General features: G+C 40.1%; 1 protein-coding gene across 4 annotated transcripts in view; it reads right to left on the bottom strand.

The window, feature by feature from the left end:
• The window catches only part of SMURF1 (SMAD specific E3 ubiquitin protein ligase 1), a 44,732-nt gene that overhangs the window by 17,456 nt on the left and 13,794 nt on the right, over positions 1-13,482 (bottom strand). For all 4 annotated transcript variants that reach the window (XM_065644671.1, XM_065644672.1, XM_065644673.1 and 1 more), the window contains exons 2-5: positions 2,148-2,186; positions 1,372-1,480; positions 629-762; positions 471-536 (exon numbers count right to left, since the gene is read on the bottom strand). In XM_065644671.1, coding sequence (XP_065500743.1) covers positions 471-536; positions 629-762; positions 1,372-1,480; positions 2,148-2,186 — 348 coding nt within the window. The remainder of the gene's footprint in view (positions 1-470; positions 537-628; positions 763-1,371; positions 1,481-2,147; positions 2,187-13,482) is intronic.

Genomic DNA, 13,482 nt, shown 5'->3' with positions numbered 1-13,482 from the left:
GCAGCAAAATGTTGTAAAATGGGGTAAATTAGGCATAAAACTAGCACTGCCCTGTTGAAATTTGGAAATCGGTTGCATGAGTCAAAGGTATCAAACCAGCAATTGGCAAATTTCCTTTTAATTCCTCCAGATCCTCTTTTCCATGTAAGATTATCTTTGCCTGTCACCTCAGCCCAAATGCAGCCTCACAGTAACATTTACCCTTCCAGAGCTGCATTAGAACCCTTGCCAGACACATTCCCTCTTTTTAATATTATTTCCTATTATCAACTGAGAGAAAACAAACTCCTACGTAGGAGTACAACGTAAGTTTTTTCGGGTTATATGATTTAATCCCATTAAAGTCAGAAGAAACAACACAGAAAAGGCACAGAAGCACTAATGACTGCAAGTTTCTTTTTTTTAATACAACACTTGTCCGTATAGTAATTTACTCAACAAGATACAGGTTTAGCCGAGAGTATTCTTACCCACTATTTGGCCTCGTACGGCATCGGTATCTGTGGGATTTAGTTTGCATAGATCCAAACGTTGGTCTGCAAATGAGAATTGGAAAGATCAACAAAATGCTGTGTGCAGATATAAAGCAGGAAGGTTCTTGATTGCACCAGGTAGGAATTGCTCTTACACCCAGTATCTTTTAGCCTGCTGATGGCGTTGGAGAGGAGTCGCACGCACCCCAGGAAGCCAGCTCCCTGCTTCTTGTGGATTTTTTTATGGTTCCATACACTGATGGTTATAGAATCTGTCTTCCCAACATATCTAGGAAAATACATATTGGAAGAGCAATTTTAGAAAAAATAACCTCTTTCCACCCCACAGAATTTATGCTTTATCTGGTACAAATTCTGATACATTTTAGTACCTTGGTCATGCTGCTTTATTATAAATACAGAAGTGCTTAAGCCTGAAACGGTGTTATTAATTAACTACTGCACTATGATTTCACAGAGCACATTAAATTGATATGGCTGCAGCATGAATTTAACTACAGACAGCCTCATTAAAAGCTATGCAACAAGCTGATTAATGTACAGAACTTTCAAATTTATGTTTCTAATAAACTGAAGAAAATAAATCACTATAACAAGGACAATCTTTTGTAAAAGCTGGACTGCACTGCTCCAGCACAGCTCAACTTAAGCAGCTGTGCTGTGTACCTGACACACAAATATTTCCAAATTCAAACACCTAAAAGCAAAGTACCACTCCTTCATTACCAGGTAATTTCTGCTTGCAAAAATTCAGTCCTCCTCAGCAAACGTGACGCTTCTCGCTAACACAAAATGAAGTTGCAGTGCCAACCCCTGCATTCTGCTTATTAGATAAATCCCTGGAACGTTTTTACTCATGTCTTTATGAACAACTCACAGGTCGTAATGCTGGTTCCATTTGGGGTCCAACGTGTTCTTCACAGTGTCAGTTGAATGGCACTGACCTGACCCATCAACAACTATTTTTGCAAATGGGTCGGGAAGTCCTGTGGAAGGGAAAAGGCGCTGTTAAACAAAATACTTTGGGGCTTGTTTCTTCCGAGATGACACTATCATGAGCTCCTGCTTGTTCCCCCCTCAAGAAAGGGAAGCTGCCATTGTCCCCAAACTGCTTTAGTAAATCCAAAATGGAGAATTGAGTTCTTAATTAGATAATGAATTTCTGTCACACAGATTGGTACCTGCCAAATATTGTGAAAGCTTTTAAAAAACAAAAGGTTAAATGTGCTTAATTTAACAGTGACCCATGCATGCTGATAAGATGTCATTTTTATTCAGTCCTTAACAGAATATTGAGACTGCAGCACTGGGATACTTCGCTGGTACCCTTGGCTCACTTTACAAACAGAGGCATCTTTGGGATGGATGCTCTTGGTACCGCACACAGAAATGGAAGCAGCAACATGCTTGTGGTCTCATCAGTCAGACTTCCAACCAGAATTTTTGAGTCCTCAGGTTTTTCTAACCCTGGAGTCTACACTATCTTTAAGTACAACTCAGGGTAGTGTGTACTCATGTAGTAACGCAATGTTACCACAAGAATGGAACTGCAGAACAAACGGCATACATCAATGAGCCACGACAGTAACGCACAATCTACAAATAAACCTGATTAATCAAGAGCAGAAGGTTATAAAGTTAGGGCATACTCACTGAAGAAGTCCTTTTTTGCAAGATTCTTGGCACATAATACTGCAAAACAAAATATCAGATAAAGAAATCTTAAAACCATATTAAAAAAGTTTTTCCGGCAATCACACCAGCTACAATACTACCTGATCATAAGTCATAAAAAAAAATCACTCAAGTATTAAATAGGAGTGTTGTTTTCTTTGTCTGTGATTGGAATACGCATTTACATAAAGGAAAAAAAAAACCTCCTTTGCTTTTGTTCTATTGCTACAATACGCAGAAGACTTAATGAATGTCTCTGTGTCCAAACCTAGTTTGCTATAGTGCATGCTTACGCGAACACTAAAGCAGAATTTTGTTGCATTGTCTCAGAAGCCACCTATTTTAGAACAAGGACTAACCAGTTTCTGAACCAAGGATGGTTCTGGGACTCCTGGCAGAGACCCCTGTGCTAAGTCCCGTCAAATACAGCGCAAACTCCTGCTCTTCGCGCGCAAAACGTACGTGATGCATCGTAAAACAAAACACGGGAAATACGCTATACCGGTGTGAGCGGTTTGCAAATACAGATTCTGGGGGAAGTACGGCAAGACCTCGCTCAGCAGAAAAAAAATATAGTGATAGAAAAATTGCATCAATGTGCTTTCCTATGAAAGAGCCACAAATGAGCCATCATTTCCCCCTCTCCAATTCTACTCAATAGCGCAGTAGTTTCAGCATAAATTAGATCAGGAAACTCGCATCAATCTCCATTTCTCCTACATCTATTACCAGCTACAAGCTTAATTTTGCTTTTCGATGAGGACCGCTCAGTACAATCTCAGCAATCCAAGTTGTTCAGTGTCCATTAAATTCTTATAACAGGCCAGTAAAAATAACCACAGGGCCAATGATGAAAATATTAGAGCTCTAACTAATGTAAAACTAGGATCCAAGAGAGGAAGAGAACTCTAAAAGACCCAACTATTTTTGAGGCAGTGCCTTTCCCACTCAGTTGGGATCTTTATATTGGGGAAAGTGAAGATGTGGTATTTGTGGGAACAATCCTTTTCAATATATAATTTTTTTACATTTCTACTAGAATTCCACCACTCAACTCCAAAGCGACATTTCCCACCTAACATAGGTGGCAGAATAAAAACTGCCTCACCTCACGTGTCAAGCAAACAGACCAAAGAACTTCACGATTTAACCCAGATGTTCATGGAAAAAAAATACATAAACCCTCCGTCTTAGTAATAATTACAGCAGCCGCACCAGGAAACTATTTTTAGAATGAATTAAAAATTACTTATTTCTTACACTGGTAAACTGCATAATCAGACAAAAAGCTTCTCTTGTATTTTTTTTAACAACTGACGGAAAAAGAAAAGCCTGCGGGACTATGGCAACTCAGCCTGAAACAAACCAGGATTTATAGACCCAGCGGCCGCTGTTCTCGGAAAGCACAACAGAGCAAACCTCGAGTTTCCTCTTCCTGTTGCAAGCGCTTCAGAGCAAAAATACCAGAAATCAGGGAATAAGTACAGGTAAAATCAGAACTTGTATGTTCTAGTACTACCCAAAAGGAATTTTAAAGTTCCTGTGAGTGGTGGAGCTTTTTTATTTTTCCTTTAAATAAAATAATTCATTTCACTTCCCCATCCCCAATTTTAAGAATACATTAATGAGCTGGAAAATATGCCATCTGTAACTATCTACATATAGTCTGACTATATAATTATTACCTTTACTCTATATTTCAGGTCTGCTTTCTAGAGCTAACTAGCAGCATGAGTTTCTGATGCTATTATTGAAGAATTATATTTTCTCATTTAACTCTTTTCTCTCTGCCACAGGATTTCAGTTGACAGTAGAGGAGCCCGGCCGGCTGCCAATTTTCCAGTTGCAGCTTGTGAAACCCTTCATTTCAGGTTGCAAAAATCATTACTCCTTCTTGTAAGAAAAATATTGGCACAAGACCTAATAGCTGAAATAAACCTTTATGGAGCAATCTCCAGAATCAGGCTGCTCGAGATGGACCATTGGCTTGGTTCCACTATTTGCACATTAAACCCACTAGAGCAAAAAAAAAAAAAAAAAAAGCCGTCGATTTCTAAATTCCAGTAAAGAAACAGGTGACAAAGGGACATTCTGCTCTCAGCTGGGTATGTGCCAGATTTGCTTCTTAAATGCTCTGTCCCCAAGAAGACTTTAGCACGACCGCTCGCAGGGTCCAACTGCTGCTCCTCCAAGCCCCAAACCTGGGAACTTGGGTAGATTTAGCTACAAAGGTTTACAAATTATTAATTTTATCCCTGCATCAGAGGCAGCATAGGAGAACGGGATGGCTACTATCTGCAAACCAGGCACTCAGACGCACTTTGCACAAACCTCATTTTTGCCTCATTTCCCTCTTTCCAAAGAGCTTTTTCTTTTTGTTTTCCTTTCTTTTAAAGGAGAAAGGTCTAGGGCTTGTCAGCAGGAGCAATCTCCCTGCATTTGTTGCAACGCCGCCACAGGTACTAATTCTCCTGACTTGGGCATTTCCATTCTGCCTTCTCAAAGTCGACCAACTTGTTTCAGCTTGACACAGTATTTGTTTACACCCCGCTCTGGATTGCTGCACAGCACCCAAGAACAATTTTTCTTTTAACACAATAGATCCCAAACAATACTGAAACAGTGCCTTTACAGCTAGATTATAATATTTATAAAGGGAAGGGAATGTTGTTTTTCAAGCACCTGCCATTATTGAGATAATTTCAAAGGCCAAATCAGCCAGCTGGGTAAAGGACTAGTGTGAAAGCAGATTTGGCAGGAGGTGAAGAAAGGACGAGCCTTATCCAAAGTCAGTGTTCACCCTGGGGATGCCTTCGATGCAGATGTAACTTGAGAGAGCCGCGCGGTTCCTCTGCCAGCCCCGGGTTGTCCGTCCTGCTTCCAAAGCACAAATGAATCATCTGCTGCGGTTCAGGAGGTGCCGCAGGAACAAGCTACAGATGGGTGTAGTAAGGAAAGCACAGCGAGACTCCCCTGTCTGAACAACCCAACTGAGAATTGCATCAGAAAGCTGCTGCTTTTATTTTATTTTATTTTTTTTTCATCACCGAGACACCCATCTCTGCAGCCAGACCAGCGTTTTCAGAAGGGAGAAAAGGCAGCCTGGGTGAGGAATCATTTCAAATATCCCCAGCCGACAAAAATCAAAGCCTCGGTGTGCGGGTTCTGAACTGTCAGCGCTCCAAGGACGGCTGCGGGTCTGCGAGAGCCCTCGCATCGCCAGCTCCGCGTCAGCACCGCATTTACCACACAGAACACACTGCGTCCCAGGGCACAGCGCTGAGATGCTACAACCATTTTCGGCTGCACGGTGCTAAGATGCTACGACTGTTTTCAGCTGCGCAGTGTAAAAACTAGGCAGTCGTGTTTTGGGACCTAGGGGAAAAAAAAAGATAGAAAAAAGGTAAGCAATTAAAATACTGAGTAGGTCCCAGCTTGTACCAATGCAAAATAGGAAGCAAATCTGCACCCGGGACTGCATTCATTCACACTTTGCGAATTAAAGGCAAGAGCCTCTTTCCTCAAATTAAGGACTTTTACACGTGGACAGGATCCGAGCTAACGACGGCCTTCAATTTAGCACTCAAGTTAATTCTGAGGACAAGACAAACCAGCAGCATGGCCACGTCTCCCTTAGGAAAGCGGGGGAAGGTCACACGAACGATGCTGGCAAATCCACCGCGCAGCCATCTCTGCCTTTCCCTTTGATATTCCAGGTTAATCATTTGTGCTTGTACAAACAGGCAGCTGGATTCCAAGATACATTCGTTTTGCTTTCTGACAGCAGATAAACACAGGCCAGCAGGCTGATGACGTAGAAAGGACTTTATTTAATATTTACTTCTGTGTAGACCATCTATTATCATGGAGATATGTAGCATAAGCATTAAAAGCATCACAGGTTGGTTGGTTTGTTTCAAGATCTAAGCAAGAAGCAAAGAACAATGGAGGAGAGAGGAATAAAGGTCTTGACATAGAATGAAACTAAAGTTATCGCATACCATTGAAAAATAAAAAAGGCCACAAAGGAGGTCAAATTTGAAGCATCCAAGTAATGGAAACATCTCGGCCAATGCGTCAAAGTCTGCCTGGCTTTGGACTTGTGCCGCTGGTACCATGTGTTGGGGTTTGGGTTGCTCCATGCACACCAGCTTACGGGCTGGTTTCCACAGCAAAATTTCCGCCATTCTAAAAAACTATTTTCAGAAGCCTGCATGGCAAAACTAACATGCTTGAAGTGTAAAAAAGCCTCCAAAAAAAAAAAACCAGATGAAAGCAAACATCAACTATTTACCACACACTGCTCTAACACCCCAAAGCGCCATGGCCCACAATTAAAATCTTGGCTGAATCCGTGATGTGAGATCACATCTCCAAACGGTTCGGCGTATTTTGTGGAAAATACTCTGAATGCCACAAGCCACCGCTTCTGAATCGCCTTTACGAATGACCCTGCTCACCATTCCTGTTCTCTGCACATAACTTTAAATGAGACCTCACCGCGGATAAACGTCTGGTTTTATTTCTACTACTAGGCGATCCATGAAGGCTTTAAGTGTCCTGTTTTTTTTAAGGGTGACAATCATTTAGATTTGGCAGGGTATGAAAGAAAGGGTTTAATGGGAAAGGAAAGATGGTTGAAGGCACCAAGTGTGTAAAAATGCCATTTCTTTACAGCAGTCACATCACTGAACCGACATATCCCACTTTATTCACAAATTGGAGTTTGAATTGTCACCACGAAGGCCAAGGTTTCTATTCTAATCCTTTTTTTGTTCGCTTTAGGAATACTTTTGGTTTTTGTCTGCTTGAGACTGAAATGCATAAATCCATGGTCTGCTTTAACTTCCCAGTAACTGAATGCGAATCACAGCAGCGCCCGGCATGCAGAAACAGACAGAAACACAACTGAGGTCTTCCTTACATTTGCCAAATAACCCAATTAGCTGTACAGAACTAATTTTATATAGACGTACACATTGAGTGGCCTTCGCTACTGATCTTCGCATCGTGGTGCTGACGAGATTTGCAATCTGACACGTAAGCCACCCCAAAAAACCCCCGAGACCCCTCAGACTTCAGGGCCAGCGTCGTGCCCTGACATTGGAAGACTCTGCCTGAACTCATGTAAACCAGACCTTGATTACCAGATTAAAGCAATGCTTCATTTAAAAAAAACCCTCAGTTCTCCAAGAGTTGCTAGATTTGATACACGAAGCCTTTTTGTGGCCCTTTTGTGTAGGCTGCAGTAAAAATCAAAGCCTCTTTTCAAGGCATGTGCTCCTCGTGGGCTGGAACTTGGCTTTGTGTAACCAGTTGCAAACACTAGACGACTTTGAAGAGATCTTCAAAAAACCACACACCCAGAAAAAGCCATTTTTATTAGTCCATTAACATGTCATTAAAGTATCTACTCAGCCAGGAATCAAAATTCCATCCTACCTAAGCAGAAATCCGTCACGAATGAGTCGGTCCTCGTAGTGCAAACAAAACCAAGTTAACAAAATAGAAGAGTTTCGTCTCCAGGATTCCAAAGAATTATGCAAAGTGAAAAATCCTGCTGGGCACTGACCACCAGTAAGTCTTCATATGCACATATACACACCAGCAAGGGCTGATTTAGCTCTCAATAACATAAAACATTAAAAAAAACAGCATGGGACTATTGAAAGAAAAAAGACTCATGACATTCCCAGTTAACGGAGACTGTGTGCAACACAAGGCCAGTAAAGCAAGTTCGAGAATGAACCGAGACGTAAAACTTGGAGAAACACTCTGAGTTATGGAATTAGTTGAAGAACTTTGCAGGGATAAAAAAGGGAGATCAATAGGAAGCTGAGTGAATGATGTACAGAACCAGAGAAAAGCACGCACATCAGAGAGGTGGAAATAAGCAGATCCAATTATCCATCGTACTAAACTTTTCTTTTTCTTCCCCTTCTGCTCGCCCGTAACAAATGCCTGATATAAAGGCTGCCTCCCAGATTAAATCTTTCATTAAATCCTAGCTATTACATCAGTTTTCTTATAACTTTGCTATGCTTTCCTCTAATCCAGGCCAAGAATCGTCCCATATTCTCTACACAATCTCCTATTTCCCATTTAGCAACCCCAAGCTGCACACGAGATTTATTTGCCCCATGTTCTACGGGGTATACTCCAGCTATATTAAATTCCTACTTCTCACTCAAATTGTACTTCCAGGTTTGCGGTGTTTAGTTTATTTATTTTATAGAACCAACCTTTAATAAATGGCTGGGGGAAGAGTGAGACCATAACTGGTGAAACCTGCTCCGTCCTTATGAAGATGCCCTTGAAGCACCGTCCTCACCCCTTTTCTTTGCAGACTGTCCCCCGCCGCTTTCTTTGAGAACAGGGATTCAAGAGGTAAGTCAGTTATCACCATCTTCACTTTGCAGCCATTCTCAAAAAATGCCCTATTGATCACACGGTTCCACCAGGGAAAATGTGAACAGAACCTAAAGTCATTTGAATCCACCGTATGGTTTTTGAAACTCGGTCCTGCATCCTCACCAACACATCTGCCAGAATCACAATCAAGTGGGATAATATTTTTGTAGAGATTTACCCAATTCAGTCAAGTTTTTCCACTGTTAGTGTGCACAAATAGTCTCTCCACTCTCTGAAAATGGAGTATACGCTCAGGCTTCAGCTATAGCGTCAGCCTCTGTATACGCTACTAAGAAGTAGAAATATCTGGAAAGAACTCAAAATTTCTCTGAAAACTACATAATATCCTGTTCTCAGGGCAAATCCAATCTCTTAGCTGACAGCTAAATATAAAAATTTCAATGACAAAATTCCTACTGGAAATACAAAATGGCATTTTACTCCACACTTATTGTGCAAGGTGTAGTTACTGGGATCAAAGCAATTCTGGATTTCTACCTTTACACCTCTTGTATCTTCAACCACACACACTCTCATTGAATAATTCATGTTTTCATAGCAAGATGTGTCTATCAGATAGGCTTATCTGCACGGCTTGCACATACTCGTGCTCACATTGTGAAAGAAACACCAACGTGCGCTACGCAACATCATCACCACAATAAAGTTAAAAACACGCCACAAAACTGTGTGGCTCAATTTTTGCAAATTACATTAAACCTAAGGAATAAACCTATGCTGAAGTCTTAATACTTAGCTTTTAGAGTTACCCAAGCACTGAAAAAGCATCTGGAAAAAAATTCCTAAAGCATGAAAAACATGTTCCTCCACCCACATGCTCTCATAGCTCAGATTCCAAACTGAATTTTGCTAAGATTGCCAAAAATATTTTGCACTTTTAACACTTGGAGTTTTAAAAGCACCTTTTTCAAATCTAGACAGATGTCAATAGCTAACAGGACCATACACTCACCCTGACATCGCTCACAACACAGCCCAGGCTGAGCTCAGGACCAAACTTAAGCTCAAGCCCAAGTCTTACTCCAGTAACCAAAAGGTCCTTTCTAGAAATACTGTCCAAGTCTTCAGACGTATAGATTTGTTTCTCTGGAAAACACTAGATGAACACCACTGAATTATAATCAAATATAGAAAAAACCCAAAACACCGACCACTCTAGATATTACTTAGGCAGAAATTACATATTAAATAGCTGACACTAACGGAGAACGGAGTCCCCGTGCAGCACCGTCTGCTGCTCCGTCAGCACTTCATTTAGGTGTGTTTAATTTAACATGCCTCTGATCTGTGCTTTCATAAGTTAAATGTATAAAGTGTTAAACACCTTATTTTCATTACCAAAAAAAAAAAGCTTATAAGAACTCTTCCGTGCAGCTGATCATTTGCTTACTAATTCAGTCCAGAAAAGGCTTTTTTCAATAAATATTATGTTCACTATAAAACACAGAAATTTAAATTCCCCATCTTCCCAGATATTCTCTATGGGGCTACCCATAGCACTACTACAAGTATATGTTTTATAACCAGCGTGTCAGACTCAAGTTACATTTCTGTATTAACAGCAGCCTTCCCCCCCATAAAACACCATCTAATTAATTGGAGCTTTTACAAGACATTCATTTCCTAAGTCCGGGAGGAAAACCTGCACAACTGCTCTCTGCTGCTTTATAAAAGAGGAAAAAGTACAGAACAAGAGCCCAAAACCAGAAGCAACACATTTGCGGACGCTTACCATACACCTAGAATTAGCAGAAAGCCCAAGCAATCAGACCAATTAAAACAGATCCAGCCTTGGGGTCCTGTCCAAGGAGCAAAAACCTTTTTGAAATAATAGGAAAAGAACGCTCAGCTTCTGTTCTTTCTAACCCAGCGTTACCTCCAGCTCTCTTCATATACATTGTCTTGCCCCAAAATATCTGCCTGTTTTGCAGAAAGCAGAAAAAGTCATCTGACCTTTCACTGCAAAACATGTAAAACCCGTGAAAGTAGAAACGTTGGTACTGAAAATCTTGGCAAAGTTTGACTAGATACAGCCAAGCAACATTTCAATAGAAACACTGAATTTCTGTCAAACAGTAAAAGTCTAAAACGTCCAACCTAAAACGAAGCATATTTTTCGGTTTAAAACCTAAACCGTATGTTTTGTATCTCCAATGAGTGGCTGGTATTTACAGCCCTCCACATACAGGTAGTGTCAATATTTCCACAAAGCAATTTGAATGTTAAACACCACTGTAAAGGAGGAAAACCAAACACCATCTAACACCTTCTCAATCTCAGCTTCCTAGACAGACCCAGTATTGAGCTTCTTTGATATCTTACTGCAACTAAGTAAGGTACAAAATCAACTTTATAGGAACAAAATTTTCCAACGGGGACATTTTAATAAACAGTACAAAATTAATGTCTGGTTTTCAGCAAGCACTAACTAAGATTGCTTAAAAGCAGGAACATTGTTATTTAAAAAATGAATGGCGTTAGGTTATATGTAAGTTGTAAACTATGTAAACTATTAGTTCATCCCATGAGGGCTTAAATGTATCAGCAGAAGGGTTTTAGTTTAACAATTCACATGGAACGTTGCCTCGAAACTGAATATACCGGTTTGGCTCTGGTCAGAGTCGGGCTGTTAAACTCCGTGTTAAACCAAAGCTGCACTGTGAACCAAGAGCAGGAAGCTGGAAGAGAACTGCTTAGGTGACCTAGGATGCTGCTGATGTTCAAAGTAACTGTCAGCAAAACTAAAAAAAAAAAAAAAAAAAAAAAATATATATATATATATAAAAAAAATTTAAAACCACTGAAAATAAGAAACAACAAGTACTTTTTAGAAGTTGTAGTTAAATGTATGTAACAGTGATGACCACAATATTCAAGAATCCACACTTCTTCGTTCATTCTGAAACATTGGACTGAACTATCTCCAATATAGAAATTCCATAGAAAAATAAATTTAGCCTATAGAACATCATGTATTTTAAAATAACAAACCTCAGGGAAAATGGTTCACTGGGCTTAAGCTGTTTCAGTAAAACACAGACTCATTTTACGTTTCTTTAATAACTAGACAGTTTTATAACAAAGCAGTTTCTAGAAATCTACTGTGAAGAGTAACAGTTACAAGCACCTCTTCTAGCACTACTAACAACTGCAGTAACTGCTACCAGCACAAATTCCAACAGGTACCGCATGACTTTTCAAGAGGCACAGTCAACATCCCCAATTTTTTTGCAAGTAAATGCAAAGCATTCTTTCTTTCAAGCAAGGCATCGGTACCGTATCACTGCCTCAAAACCACATACCTCGGGTTAACTAATGACTTGTAAACTTCCCCTAACTTCTAGCACCTCCTAGTTGTTTTCCACGCTGGGATTTCAGCTGAGGTGTGCCGAGTGCTTCTTGGTATGTTTGGCTAGAAACATAAAAAGCCTCAAGTCTTGTCACATAAAGCTTTTCTAAGCCTTGCTGCCAAAGCAACTTTTTCATGCTCTTACAGCTTTTGCCTGCCTTATTCGCAAATCCGGTATTCGTTTTGCGGTAAGAAAGATAACGAACAGATGAGATGAAGCAGTACTTTCTGACCAGACCGAGAGCAAGCTCAGATTTAAAAATTAGGGCAGTGCAAGTCAATATTCAGTGAAGAGTTAATAGTGTACAAAAGCCTAGAGCAACGAGTTCATTTTGTTCTAGGCTACTTAGCAAACGGACAGCCCAAAATCGGACCAGCTGGAATTAATTCAGAAGTACTTGGTTCTCCCCGGGCTGTCGTTATCAACCTGAAGATAACAAACATACGGATCATCAAGTTCAAGTTGGTGCTGGAAAGAAGCGGCACAGCCTAACAGCCCATAATAAATGAAGTTTTGATCCTAAGTTGGATCTTAGTACTGAGCTATAAATGCTGTTAGTGTCTTGTGGAGCAGAGTGTAGGATTTGCCTACGTTAGATGGAATTAAACATTTTACTGACTTCTCCTCTTGATGATTACCTTGATAGCACCTCTTGCACACGCAATGTTTAATGCACAATTTTAACCTCCATTCTTTTGCTGGGTTTCAGCTGCTGTCAATACAGAACAGAGAGTACAGATTACTGAAATGGGAAGACTGCATTTGCTTTAACATACTTAGTCAAGCAAAGGTTTTACTGCAAAAAAACCTCCAGAGAGTTGCTCAAAACACCACCTGGATACCTTGCGGTAGTAAATTTGTACTAAAAAGGAGGTGAGCAGGTTTATTTGTCACATACAACTGACACTGTATGACAAGAACAGAACAGGGTTTCAAAGAAAACATTATCCAGTATTTTTTCCATGTCCATGCAGCCGGGTTGAGCAGCACTTGGTCACTGGTGTCTCCATTACAATTTCATATTCAAATTATATCCATTGGGTTCCAGATGATTCAAGAGGCATATGCAAAAAACTGGAAAAATTACACTTTGCCCAGGTAAAATTTAAAAATTAATTCAGACTGATTAAGTGCTTAGCTAGAAAAAGGGAAAAATTACTTTAGTAACTTCAGACACAAAAGCTAAAATAAAAGGTGCAAAGTTTAAATTCAGGAAGAAGAAAGAAAAATTGTGTTTGCCCAAATTAAATTCCTAGCATCACTTCTGATTTCGAACCAAACTGATTTATAATAGTTTTTAATCCCTGGAAATCTTCAAAGCTAAAATCTTCAGTAGTTTGTTTCCTAATTATTTAGTCTGTTATAATCCCTTTTGAAAAGAAGTTCCAAGCCGCTCTCTGCTTTCTTTAAGCAGTTTTTCTGAAGTTGTTCAGAGAGCTCAGCTTAAACCCTCCTTGTTTACAGATGAAAAAACAGAGGAAGAACCAAACACACATTTTTGGTATTTGTGAGGGCAGGGGTGCTCAGAGGTG

Source organism: Caloenas nicobarica, chromosome 14 (genome assembly GCF_036013445.1).
Source record: "Caloenas nicobarica isolate bCalNic1 chromosome 14, bCalNic1.hap1, whole genome shotgun sequence".
Taxonomy (NCBI): Eukaryota; Metazoa; Chordata; class Aves; order Columbiformes; family Columbidae; genus Caloenas; species Caloenas nicobarica.
The sequence above is the reverse complement of the archived record's forward strand: the minus strand, read 5'-3'. Positions and strand labels throughout refer to the sequence as shown.